General features: G+C 33.0%; 3 protein-coding genes and 1 pseudogene across 6 annotated transcripts in view; 3 read left to right on the top strand and 1 right to left on the bottom strand.

The window, feature by feature from the left end:
* LOC107624838 ((+)-neomenthol dehydrogenase-like) overlaps positions 1-2479 on the top strand; it is a 37946-nt gene extending 35467 nt beyond the window's left edge. The window contains exons 8-12 of the transcript XR_002357054.1: positions 183-214; positions 508-615; positions 819-1000; positions 1720-1801; positions 1889-2479. The gene's annotated coding sequence lies outside the window, so the exon portion shown is untranslated. The remainder of the gene's footprint in view (positions 1-182; positions 215-507; positions 616-818; positions 1001-1719; positions 1802-1888) is intronic.
* The window catches only part of LOC107624835, a 44187-nt pseudogene extending 35619 nt beyond the window's left edge, over positions 1-8568 (top strand).
* LOC107624831 (zinc finger CCCH domain-containing protein 48-like) overlaps positions 1-12377 on the bottom strand; it is a 16831-nt gene extending 4454 nt beyond the window's left edge. The window contains exons 1-8 of one of the 3 annotated variants that reach the window (XM_016327298.2): positions 12195-12377; positions 11291-11966; positions 10407-10592; positions 10222-10323; positions 9953-10099; positions 9683-9862; positions 9417-9514; positions 8967-9284 (exon numbers count right to left, since the gene is read on the bottom strand). In XM_016327298.2, the coding sequence (XP_016182784.1) occupies positions 9143-9284; positions 9417-9514; positions 9683-9862; positions 9953-10099; positions 10222-10323; positions 10407-10592; positions 11291-11962 (1527 nt within the window). In that variant the 5' untranslated portion in view covers positions 11963-11966; positions 12195-12377 and the 3' untranslated portion in view covers positions 8967-9142. Of the gene's footprint in view, positions 1-8966; positions 9285-9416; positions 9515-9682; positions 9863-9952; positions 10100-10221; positions 10324-10406; positions 10593-11290; positions 11967-12194 lie in introns of those variants that run through there. The other 2 variants (XM_021115382.1, XM_021115381.1) reach the window with 2 other exon arrangements.
* Positions 1819-3582, top strand: LOC110262416 (type I inositol polyphosphate 5-phosphatase 4-like). Of its 2 annotated transcripts, XM_021115388.1 has the most exons (4): positions 1819-1945; positions 2663-2744; positions 2799-2847; positions 3112-3582. In XM_021115388.1, exons 1-4 carry the CDS (start codon positions 1883-1885, stop codon positions 3341-3343), a joined length of 426 nt encoding a protein of 141 aa, XP_020971047.1. In that variant the 5' UTR covers positions 1819-1882; the 3' UTR covers positions 3344-3582. The 2 variants fall into 2 exon arrangements, with proteins under 2 accessions (XP_020971047.1, XP_020971046.1); XM_021115387.1 differs by having other exon boundaries at positions 2663-2847.

Below are 13085 nucleotides of genomic sequence, written 5' to 3'. Positions count from 1 at the left end.
CGGAGACGAAAAATAAAGTGTGTATGTAAAACAAATTCTCACTTCATGACTAATAGCGCACAATTTTTTCGGCGAGGTTTCAATTTAGTGGTAAATTTGATTAATGGTTAATTAACTTTGTCACTATTATTTAATATATAGTAAGCAGATATTCGAATAAAGTCTGATTCTTTAAATTGCAGCTCTAAATGCAAGAGGTCTTGATAAATGCAAGGTATGAAACATTTTGATGACTTATGTGATCTTGTTACTCTTTTCTTTGTGGTATAATTCTGTGAGATACTGTTTATTAGTTATTTCTTAACTCGTGTTGGGATGAATTGAATGTTTCTTGTAATACAATGGTAAAATTCTCTCCGTCAAGGTATCGATTGCCTACTAATACAGGTTTCCCATTCTGCATTTTTGTATTGATCAGAGCTTGCTTCTCTTGCCATAAGTGCGATGCAGTTACTAGCTCTGGTATATCTTATTTGTTACTAAATCGGATTTCTCTATTGACTTTAGGTTGACAAGCTTGGACTGTGCCAAGACCAGCATGTCGTCAAAGTTGATAGCTGGTGACACCGACTTCTTTGCCAACTTGGTATGTTTGAAGTTAAATACCCAATCAAGGTTGGTTTTTCGAATTCCTTTTCATCTTATTGTTTATATGGCTTGCTCCTAGGTGAAACTAAAACATTCTATTTTCAGCATGTGTTGAGAATCTGTGATGTGTACTTCAATTAGTTAAATCTTGCCTTTACGTGCTTTAATTATCACGGCCATTCTCTGGATTTTATCCTCTGTCCTTTTTTTTTGGTTCACCATTATTATAGGGAATCAATATATTGAAGCCTCATGGAAAAAGTGCTAGAGACAGCTTTCTGATATATATATTTGAGTTCTGCTAACTGAAAGGAAAGAGCTTCTCAAGACCCAGTTGGTGGGAAAGTCCGGTGTTACCCCCAATGTTGCAACCTCTTTCATTGAGACACTTGAAGCCAATGAGCTTCTCAAGGTATCAATTTCAATTTCCCTGTTAATTGTGTTGTTATTGTTTTTGGAGGAACATGCTTGAGAGATTGTCTCGCTTCAGTATTGTTATGCTTGCCATGTGTTTGATGAATTTCCTGTGAGAGATGGAAAAGAGCGGAACTTGTTTTCTGTGTTTCCTTTTCCCAATTCACAAGATTTAGGTACTTTTCCTCTTGGATTGCTTATGAAATTGGGTGTAAGTTTTCTCATGTTTTGCATTTGTGATTGGTAGTATTTTTCCTTGCTTGAAGTTGTTAGTTATTATTAAACCATGTAAAACCATCAAAGGAAATGCTTAAAAGGACTATGGCACGTAATGTTATTATATCATGGCATTGCATGCAAAACATGGATAAACTGTGTTGGACAGCTTTCCTTTGTCTCTTTGGTTTTCCATGTACTGCTTAAATTGGTCGGATTATTGAGTGGTTGGGAAGTGGGAATTGAGCTACTTTGCATGCTTATTGTGATTAATTATTTGACTGCAGAGAGGGTAATATTTGTAGGGTTTATACTTTATACCATGTGTCTACTGTGCTAAGAACTTATTCAGAATGAGGTTAGTATTTGTTATGCTGTTCAAACATTTTTGAACTTTCTTGGCTTTTAAAAGTTATAATAGTTATGGTAAAAATTATCAGTTTCTGTACAAACACTTGAATTCTAATAATTTGTAATTGCAATTTTGAATGGCATTTGCAGATTAAAATACATAGGAGTTGCCCTGGTGAGTTGGAAGATGTGGTGAAGCAGCTGGAACAAGCAACCGGTTCAGTGGCAGTTGGTAAAATTGGTCGAACCCTGATTATATATATATATATTTGAGTTCTGCTAACTGAAAGAAGCTAAAGCTGGGGACATAAACATGCAGGTCTTGGTAGGTCAGATGTATTATAGTGGTTATGGTGTTCCCAGAGATGACCAGAAGGTGTGTTCTTTCTTTTATTTTGGTTATGGTTATTAGTTATTACAAATTAATAATGCTTTTCAATCAATTTTCATTGCATTGGACTTTCTTGAGCTTGTTAAGAGTTTGAGGTTCTGTTGTATTATACTATTTGAGAATGTTCATGTTAATTGACAATAGAATCTTCAGGTGGTGACTATGAAAAATTGAAGAAAAATATTAGCATTCTCTATTGGTCTTAATTTTAGTAATGAGATCAATTTTGATGCTGATAATGCATATACACTATTAGGCAATTAAATCTTGTTTGTTATATAACTTTTAAGATAGTGGGGATAAGACTTAAGAGTCAAATAATTTCAATGACCGAGTTATATATGAATAGATGACTGTCTATTTAGTTAGGTATGCACAATTAGATGCACTTAAATGGATGCTTCATGTGGAGTTGTGGACAAATCTATAATAGTAGCATAGAATGCTTTATCATGGATGCAAATCTAATATCCATGCTAATAACAATGCCAGATTTTTCTGTTGAAGACGACTTCACAGCAAAATAAATAAGAGTTTACCAGAAGCAAAAAATTTGTCAATTATCAGAAAATGGAGTAAGAAGTGATTGAACAAATCTAAACACTTAAAGTAGATAAGATTGTTGTTTCATAAGACTTTATTACACCTCTGAACTTTCTTATTCTGACCTTATTGGTGTTGATAACATTGTCCCCGATGCAGGGATCTGTTTCAGTTAATATGTCTCTCTTCCATTCATGCCTATGTTTTGTTTGTTCCCATCTGACTTCAGGCCAGAAAGATGGGGCTGAGCAAAGACGAGATGCAGATGTTAATGAAATTCCGCGACACACATGCTTCTCGGCTGTCCTTGATTCAGATCAACCCCAGACAATCCCATCTCATGAGTAAGTCTTATTTCATGCTGAAAGTAATTTGATACCGTCACTTTGAACTTCCAAAAAGCAAGAGACTATCACAAAATGTATGATTGACTAAATGATTTTATGAATTGGATTGTATGATAAAAGAATCACCATAATATAAGATTTAGTTATGTAACTCTGCCTATATATTATATAAATAAAGTCATCATGTTTTATAAAACTTGGCTATATGTCCTATAATCCATGCAAGTAAAGTCTAATTTGAAGAAATATTAAATTCTTTAGGATTAATCCCATCTCTGCTGGAAGCATCATCACGGTTGCAGTGATCAAGAGGGCTTCCACAAAGCTGTTGGTTCCCTTCAAATGCCTCATTCGGCCAATGAGAGAATTTTCTGTCCAATTTTTCTTGAAGGTTGTTGTAGGAGAGATCAAGGACTCCCAAGCTGCTCATGTCACCAACTTGTGGAGGGATTTCTCCGGTGAGTTGATTGTGGGAAAGATCAAGTGCTTCTAATTTCAATAGATTCCCAAGAGAAGCTGAGATTTCACCTGAGAGATTGTTGTAACTGAGGTCTAAACTGATATGGAGATTTTTGGCATTTTCCAATTTCTGTTTTAGTATGGAGAATAACACTTCTTTTAGTATGGTTGATAGTTTTAGTATGATTGAAAAAACATTTAGGATTATAGTTGATGTACCAATACATTTTCTTTATGCTTTGAATTATATTGACTTGCTTGTTTATTATAGTACTTTTCTTTTAGTTTGATAATACGATAAACTTGTTTATTTTTTGAAATATTATAAATATTCGAATATAAGTTAGAAAAAAATTTGTATTCATTAAATTTATATTTATTTTGTATGAAAACAAGTTTATTTTGCAATGAAAAAATCTAAAAAAATTCTATTTTACCTTACTAACGGATTTACAGATAGATTTTCTGTCTGTATTCAGAGTGTGGGATGATTTTCCAAGATTCAAATTACAGATGTAAAATTTGTCGGAAAATCTGTCTGTAATTACCGATGGAAAATCTGTTTGTAATTACAAAGCGAAAATCCGTCGGAAAATTCGTCTATAATTACCGACGAAAAATCTGTCTGAAAGTTTGACGTTTTAGGGAAATGGATGGAGAATTTATAGAGGAAAAATCCGTCGGTAACTGGTAAAAATTTGTCGGTAAATAATTTCCAACGAAGCTCTTACAGAGGGACAAAATATGTCAATAATTTCGTCGGTAACCAAAAATCCGTTTGTAATAAAGACTAAATCTATCTGTATGACATATGCTTAGCAGTATCTATTTGGTATGATTTTCTAAATGTGGACCGAGACTTTTAATCAATTACAATTTTTGAGTCGGATGGAAATAATACTTATAAGAGATTTTAACGATCAAATTACTCTAGATTCAAGATTAGATAACATATTTTAAGATCGTGTTTATTTATAGATATGAAACACTAAAATAAAAATATAAAATTATATTTAGTAGATAAAATATGCTGATTTTCACTATAATCTATATAAAAGGCTAACTTCTTAATTAAAGGTTATAAAACTGAAACAAATTAATCAACTTAAAAACTCGAAACAAACTATACTCAAATTGAATGTTATCTCAGCAAACTTGTAAGACGGAAATCATGGCAAGTGGCATACATGCATGGAAATAGTGCTCATGATATCTTCTTCTCTGATTTCTCCGTTAGAAACGAACAAAGCCTCAAATTAAAGATGGAACAAGCACAACAAAAGTAAAGTACAACACCATTTTCTTGTAGTATTCTTGCTGGAGACACTACCATTTTCAATGCTCTTTTTTTTTATATACTTTATCCCACTTCAAACCCTATTTGGTGTTAAACAGGATCTGTTTCGTTTTAGTTTTTATTTTCAGTATTTTTTTTCTAAGAAAAATAGAGTTACATTAGTTTCCAAATTAATCAGATATGCAGTTGTGAGTGGAGCAAACAAAGGAATTGGAATAGAAATAGTAAGGCAATTAGCTTCAAATGGAGTGAAGGTTGTGTTGACTTCAAGAGATGAGAAGAGAGGCCTTCATGCTTTGGAAACTCTCAAAGATCTCTCTCATCTTGTCCTCTTTCACCACCTTGATGTTGCTGTTCCTGCTAGTGTGGATTCTCTTGCAAATTTCATCAAATCCGAATTTGGAAAACTCCACATTTTGGTAACTTGACAAATTAAATTCCATATATATATATATCACTTTCTTTTTCTTTTTTTTTTTGTTTGCATGAAAGGGGATACAAAATGAATTATGTGAAAATAAATTTTCCATGTTTGCATTTTTCTACTCAGACATAAGTTTCATTGACTTAGTCAACTATATATATATTTGGGATTTTCTTATTTATTTTCATGTTTGTTAGTTGCATGTTAAGGATTTTTTTCCCTTACAATTCCACTAAAAAAATGTAATTGACGAATTTGTTCTGAATTAATAAATTAAACTTCTCGTATGAAGCTCTGCATGCTAAGAGGTTTAATTACTATCGAGTCATGTTTAGGGTTTATGTTATTAATTTTGGATACTAACCAGGAATGAGTTCATTGCCTTAATTAATAGCCTTGACTTGGTAGCTTTCAATTGAAATGGATTCTATCTTTTTCCTTGTCATATATATTGATATTTGAATATTATTCTTGAAGAAAAGAATTGCATTTCGTAGATCAACAATGCAGGGATTGGTGGACTTGTGATTAAGGACAATGATTTGGTCCCTCAAGTGTTATTGAAAAGCAGGGTAAGAATTTTACACCCAGTTTGGTTCATATTTTTTCATTTTTCAACATTTTCTATTTTAGAATTTAAAAAATATAAACCAAACACAAGCTAAGATGTTTTCTTAGTATATTGAATTGGGTGAAATTTTTAGGAATTATCAGATGATGTAATAGAGAAAGCCGGAATCGTTCAAACATTCGAGCTAGATGAAGAATGCTTGCAAATAAATTATTATGGTGCTAAAAGAATATCTGAAGCCCTTCTCCCTCTTCTCCAATTATCTGAATCACCAAGAATTATGAATGTATCATCCTCCCTAGGAAAGTTAAAGGTAGGATACTCTCTTTGTTTGTTTGTGTTTTTTTTTTTAAAGTTAATTATTCTAATAATCTCTATAATTTTACTAATTATGTGATTAGATTCTTATAGTTTAAAAATTTGTGATTAGATCATTATATTAGGTAAAAATTTGTAATTAAATCTTTACTAATGATTATTTTTTAGAAAAAAACACGCTAATGCTAAAAAAAGACCGAATGAAAATTTTTTATCTAATATAGAGACTCAATAGTCAATACAAACTTTTAAACTATAAGGATCTAATTAAAATTTTGATGAAATTATGGAAACCAACAGAATAATTAAACTTTCTTTTAAAAAAATTAGTAGATCTTAGATTGTTTCGCTAAATTTGGTTGTTGCTCTACTAATAAGCGTATTTTATTACTTTTTATTCTCCATTACTATTTTATGATTCTGTTTTGTAACTCTCATTATTATTGCTTTTCATGTCTAATAATTCAGCGTGTATAAAATGAATGGGCTAAAGGAATCTTGGGTGATGCTGAAAACCTTACAGAAGAGAGAGTTGATGAAGTGTTGAATGAATTTCTGAAAGATTTCAAAGAAGGGTGTTTAGAAAGAAAAGGATCGCCTAAGGTTCTTGGTGCCTATATTCTCTCAAAAGCTGCTATGAATGCATATACAAAATTGTTGCTAAAAAGTGTGTCCCGGTTATGTTAAAACCGATATAACTGCCAATACTGGACTTTTAACGGCAGAAGAAGGTGCTGCTACTGCTGTCAAATTAGCATTGCTTTCAAATGCCTCTTCTGGCCTTTTCTAATTTCAGAGTGATGTTTCTTCATTCGAATTCAAGTGAGTTGGGTTATGTATACTCATTCTAATTCGACCACTGCAATCTGTTCTATAGCAGCTAGTTGAATCGTTGAGACGAAATCATCTGGAAATGAATGTAAGTCATCATGGAAACTCAACAATTTGAGGAATAAGATGTTTTGGAGGTCCACTTGAAGTAGTCCAAAGTGAAGAATATGTAGAATTTTGAAGATCCTGTGTTTGAATATGTAGAATTTTCAAGATCATCTGCAAACATCTTCAGCTCGGGACAATGATAAACATCCATCTCTTTTAACTCAGGCCAATCTAGAATTTGCATCCCTGACCAAATGCACCTTAGAGCTGGCGATTCCCAAAGAGTCAAGGTGGTTAAGCAAGGGAACATCAAAAGCTCTTTATTATTTTCTTTCCCTGCAGTTATGACTTCATATTTTCCAAAAATTTCCTCTAACTTGACACAGTTTCTCACATCTAATTTTCGTATCTTGTTTTTGAAAACTGATGCGGGAAACAAACTTGTCATGCATTTACATTCATTAACAATGACTTTTTTAGAAATGGAAGCCTGAAACCACCTCTAGAAACTGACTTAGAAACTGTCATTATTCCATGCCTGAGACTAATCAATATTCCATCCTGTTGCTTAAAGTTGAAATCACTGAATATAAATTGTTCATCACTTCAGTTGATACAACCAAGTGTAGAAATTATTTCTCTTGGACATAATAAAATTTTATTTGGAGAAGGATCTTTATTTATTTATTACCTGACTTATAAACTGTCATACTGCAGCAGCATTAAGATCATGGTGGAAGACCGAATCATCACTCGAGTTGTAAGAAACTTGAATCCTTCTAGAAACTTGATTCGCAATACTCAACTTGCAACTCCTCAGGGCGTATTAATATTTTCGCTGACGTAGCAATGCCTCTGCCTCTGCCTCTGCCTCACATGATTCTATGTGCAATTCTTTCAGATTGGAGGAAGGCTATAGTACTAGTGTTATCAATTTCAGACATTCGACACAGCTGCTTTGACAAGTATACTATTCTAACCCATTGATGGATTGCAACACACATAATTTGAAGAGGTACAATTCTTTTTTAAGTTTCCAATAATCTCCTTATTACTAGCTTCATCTATTTTTGAGGGTTTCATCATAGTAATACCTTACTTCCATTGTTTCCAAGTTGGGTGTCTTCTCAAATAATTCAATTGGCACATTAGACTTATTATGCTCATCATCATTAAAACGGTAAAGTTTATTCAAACTCTCAAGATTTTCATCCTTACATTTTTTCAACCATGAACTTAAAGCTTGAGTGCATTTCCAACTAAGAGTCAAATTTTCCATCTTGGAAATATCCTATGACCAAAAGGGTTTATACTTACAAATAACTTTTTGAAGCTTGTAATTAAAAAAAGTAAGGGTGTACTGCTTTCTACCAAGGGACCTAAATGCTGCAGAAAAGTTCTAACAGTCTAAAATTATGTTGCCTATTATTATGTAGTTTTTCAATTGGTCACTTTTTTCTTTCTTTCTCCTTAAAAAAAATTAAAACCGATATTATAATTTCAAAAGTTAAATGAAGAATTTAAAACAACAAGCATGCTTTTCAAAACTGATGGTCTTATTGAGAATTGTATAATACATAGAATGTTACATTATACATTGGAAGTTAGAGTTGTCAGATGAAGCTAGGTCTAATTACTTAATGGGGCTATTAACTCTCTATTTCTGAATAGCTTTGGCATCTCTCTTTCCTTTGAAGTTCAGCAATATTGGTATCCCTTAGAACTAGAATTCGGATCATATTATTGACTCTCTTCTTTTAAGTTTTTCTTGATTCTTGAATACAGCTTTTATTTCTTTTGGTGTTTTGCACCTTTGAGCCTAGCCGTGACTCTAAGTGTTTTGTTTTCAAGTATTACCACCTGATACATAAACACCACAAGCACTTAATTGGGGGAACCCTTTGGATTCGAATTTAGCTTTGCTTAAATTCCCAAACAGTGGTGCTCAGAGCCTTAAGCGTACTCTTTAATAGCTTTGGGTCACGACTTTAAATGTTCAGTCTCAAGGATTACTTGACACTTTCACACCACAAGCATATAGTTAGGGAGAACAACTCTTTTGAGCTTTTTAGGCCAATTTTGACCCTCATAACCATTGATGCTCAAAGCCTTGGACTTTTTTTTTTTCGATTTTTTTTTTTTTTTGCTGTTTCTTTCAAGAATCAATCTTTTTGATATTTCAGAGAATTAATAATACTTCTCTAAATTCTTGTATCTCAAGAACCAATGTGCCCAACCCCAACATCAAGTATGCTCAGTTAATTCATACATTCAGAGAATAAAGATAAGGTCACCACATTAAAGTAATTAGAATAACTCATCATGTAACTCAAGATGTATTTTCCTATGTTGGCACCTTGGCCTCTTCTAACCATTTCCACACATTCAGCAAACCAGTCCCATCTCCAGTGAAGAAGAGTCCGCTAGGGCCTATATGAAAGGATCGAACTTCTTGTCTTGTAAATAGTCGACCTCTCTCTAGGAACCTGTAGAAGCAGACACAGTAAGTAGCTACAATAGTAAAAAAAACAAGCCCACAGTAAGTAGCTACAATATTAAAAAAAACAAGCCCAGTAAAAGTAGCAAGACAAGTAGATGAAAGATTAATCATCACTCACGTCGGCAATTCATACATACGAACTGAATTATCTTTGCACGAGCAGAACAATATTGGCTTGGCCTCTGCATCAGTCATCCCATACAGTCCAAGAACAGCCTATAATAACAAATAAAATAAAAATAACAAATAAAATAAAATAAAAATAAAAAAAATGAATTGGACAAACCAATCACCTCCTTCTTAAACAAAATCAAAACATCAGCTTAAAGACATATTTGTGAATAAACATATTTGTGAATAAACGTTAGCGGTTGAACAACTTACATTTTCGTGAGTGTGAGTGTATGTCACTTCTAGAGTTCCCTCCTTGGTGCACACCCAAACATTGACTGTGCAATCAGATGAACCCGATAACAAGTAATTCTCCCAGCAAATAAGTGATGTGACAACGTCGGTATGTCCGTTAAGTGTCATTGTGCACTGGAATGTATCAAGGTCCCAAACCTGTAGATAGCAGGGTAAGAAATTGCTTAGCTAAAGGGGAATAGTGTGCAAATTACATGAAGCATATAAATAAATAAACAAAAACACTACCTTAATGCTATGGTCCATGGATCCAGAGTAAAGCATCTTGTGACATCCAATAGCAAGACAAACCACTGGTTTGCTATGTCCACTTAGTGTTGCAACCATTTTGAAAGGAGACTCAAAGCTGCATCTCCAAGCATAAATAACACCATCCTGCAATTTAAATGGATTTTTTAAAAACTAATGGACAACAGAAGTAGCTGTCATAGTTCTAATCAGTAGCAAATGGCTAACTATAAACAAATCTTAAATCACTGCAAGCTAAGGTAATTTACCTCTGCTCCAGCAAGGAGGATATCATTGCCAACATTCAAGGAAAGGACTTGCCCTTTAGGTCCATCAAGAATAACATCTGCACCCGTCTGAATATTCCATGCCTGAACAAAACAACCACAATCAAATTATAAGTTTACAGTTAAAGCTCCTATACATAAGATACCATTATTACAATAAAACATACCTTCACAGCATTTTTCACACCGGCAAAAATCCATGGGCCCTCAGATATGAGTGAGGTAACTTGAGAATCAAGTTGGATCATGTTAACACAATGGCCAGTGTTGCAGTCCCATGCCCGAACTGTGCCGTCAGTGCTACCAGAAATAAGTTTGTTTGAACCAGCCGGCAGTGCAATGCCAGTGATTGCCTATAAACAAAATTTGAATATTAGCATAAACGAATCCAACTCAATGGCACTTTTAAATATTAGTAGAATGTTGCTCTTATGTAAAAGCGTGTCCTAGATTAGATTTGATACTCTTCGGCAAGGTGGGTAAGATTTCTAATATACATTTTCTAATATGCGTGTTGATGGCAATAAAATAAATGCTGTCTTGCTGTCTTGCTTAATACTTGAATGACAATAAAATAAATGCAGTGTATGTAAAATGTATTAGATTCCATTTCCATATCAATTTTAAACTAAGGATCTTCTATTCTAATTTATTCTAAGCTAGGCAAACACGGTTATTTTTATGTGAAGCAGGTGCTAAGCACTGGCCTAAAAAATTACGGCTCAATTTTCCAAAGTTAGTTCTTAATGTCTCTTATCATGGTTGCTTCTATAGAATGGATTCTTTAGATTTTAGAAACAAATATTGGGATTATAAGTTTATAACTAATACAATATAGACACCTATGCTTCGTGTTGAATTTTTTTTAATTTATTGCAACTTAGTTATGGCATCTCTGTAGTTTTTCACTTTTTGCTTATATTCAAATTTCCTTGCCCTCAAACTTATTTCAATTGCAATATTCACTTAACTTTTAAATTAAACCAAGACAAAATACACTAAACTGAATGTACTTTCAAATAATAAAAGGTGGAATCAGACATGTATATACCTTGTTGTGTTCATGAAGCTTTGCAAGCGTAGAAAACCCATCACCATAAAACCATGAATGCAAATTCTGACACAAGTCACCATGCACACAATTGTCAGTCATCCAAGATTTGCAAATACTGTGTGATTTATCCACAGAAGCCTTAGCAATAGTGGAAGCCTTAGCAATAGTGGCCACATCTTCCACGTCTGCAGTCTTTTCAATCAATACAGCCTTTTCTTCACACTTGGTTGGCTTCTCAACAGATATAGCTTCTGCTTCTGGTCTGCACTCAACAGCCTTTGGTGCACAATTTTCTGGCTTCTTCAAGGCCTTGGGTGCGCAATTTATTGCCTTCTTAGCAGAGGAACTGGCCAAGCCAACAGATATAGATTCTGGTCTGCACTCAACAGCCTTTAGTGCACAATTTTCTGGCTTCTTGAAGGCCTTGGGTGTGCAATTTATTGCCTTCTTAGCAGAGGAACTGGCGATCTTCTCAACGGACGAATCGGGCTTCTTCGAATACTTATATGTCGTATTGGCATTATAGTATACATTGGATGGCGAGGTTGGTAAGCTATGTGAAAATTGACAAGGATTTCTGTTGCATCTCCCAGCCAGCCAATACTTGCATGTTGGTGGTGTTGTACGACGGAACCGTTCAGTCCTCTTTGTTGTTGTTATAATAGCCATGATACTACCAAATAAAACACAGTATTCCCATCAATAAGACCTTTCATTGCTTATTAATCTCTTCCAAAACTTAAACAACAACCCAATTAGAAGAAGCTGCAGAATCCATTCCCTCATCAAAACCCAAATTCTGTTACCCCAGTTCTCCATCAACCCAACTTAACACCACTTAAGTAAAATACAATATGAACACTAAGGAAGAAAATAAAGAAATTCCAAAGAAGAAGCAAACCTGAATTAAGAGTAGAATTGAGTTCGGAAAGTGCAATAAAACTAATAAGGATTAGAATCGCTGAATCAGAGTCGGAGAGATTCAGCGAAGAAGAGAGTGTTTGTATAGTAGTGTAAAGAAAAATTGGAAACCATATGAGGTCCTTTATTTATAGGTTTCGTTGACGGTGGGAAGAAAAATATTTCATAAGATCAGAAATTAAATTAAACCGAGAAAAAATCATCAATAAATATTAAATAGTATCATTATGAAATTCATTTATAGCTCAAAACTAATTCTGTTACATATTTTGTTCTCTAACTGATTTTTCGTTACATAGTTACTGCGACATGTACATTTAATGATATAAATATAATAAAAATATCTTGGTTCAATCATTCATCGTATATTTTTTTTTATAATACTTTAATTTTAGCATTTTTTTATGTTTTTGTCATTTTTACACCGATAAAAATGAGTTTATATTAAAAAATATTTTAAATTTAAACTAAACATTCTCTTTTTCAAATCTACACTATCCAATCCTAACAAAATTCAAGTGCAATTAATTAGTTAATTTACTCGTGATCGAAATCCTATTCTAAAACAATAACTGACAATTAAATTTTATACAAATAACAATTATTCAATATTCCATGATACAAATATAAAAGATAAAGTATTATATGCTTTTTATTTTAGAGAAGAAGTTTTTAATAACAACATACATATTACTCTTAAATTAACCACTTTATTATTGATATTTTTTTAAACTTGTTACTCTTTTTTTATTCATACTAGCAATTTACTCTTACGTTTACATGGATAAAATAAATAAAATAAATAGAGATCATTATAAGATGAATGTAAACTATATTTAAATTATTAATTGGTGTAAAAAAATAAAGGAAT

Source organism: Arachis ipaensis, chromosome B02, assembly GCF_000816755.2.
Source record: "Arachis ipaensis cultivar K30076 chromosome B02, Araip1.1, whole genome shotgun sequence".
Taxonomy (NCBI): Eukaryota; Viridiplantae; Streptophyta; class Magnoliopsida; order Fabales; family Fabaceae; genus Arachis; species Arachis ipaensis.
Note: the sequence above shows the minus strand (reverse complement) of the source record. Positions and strands in the feature narration are given on the sequence as shown.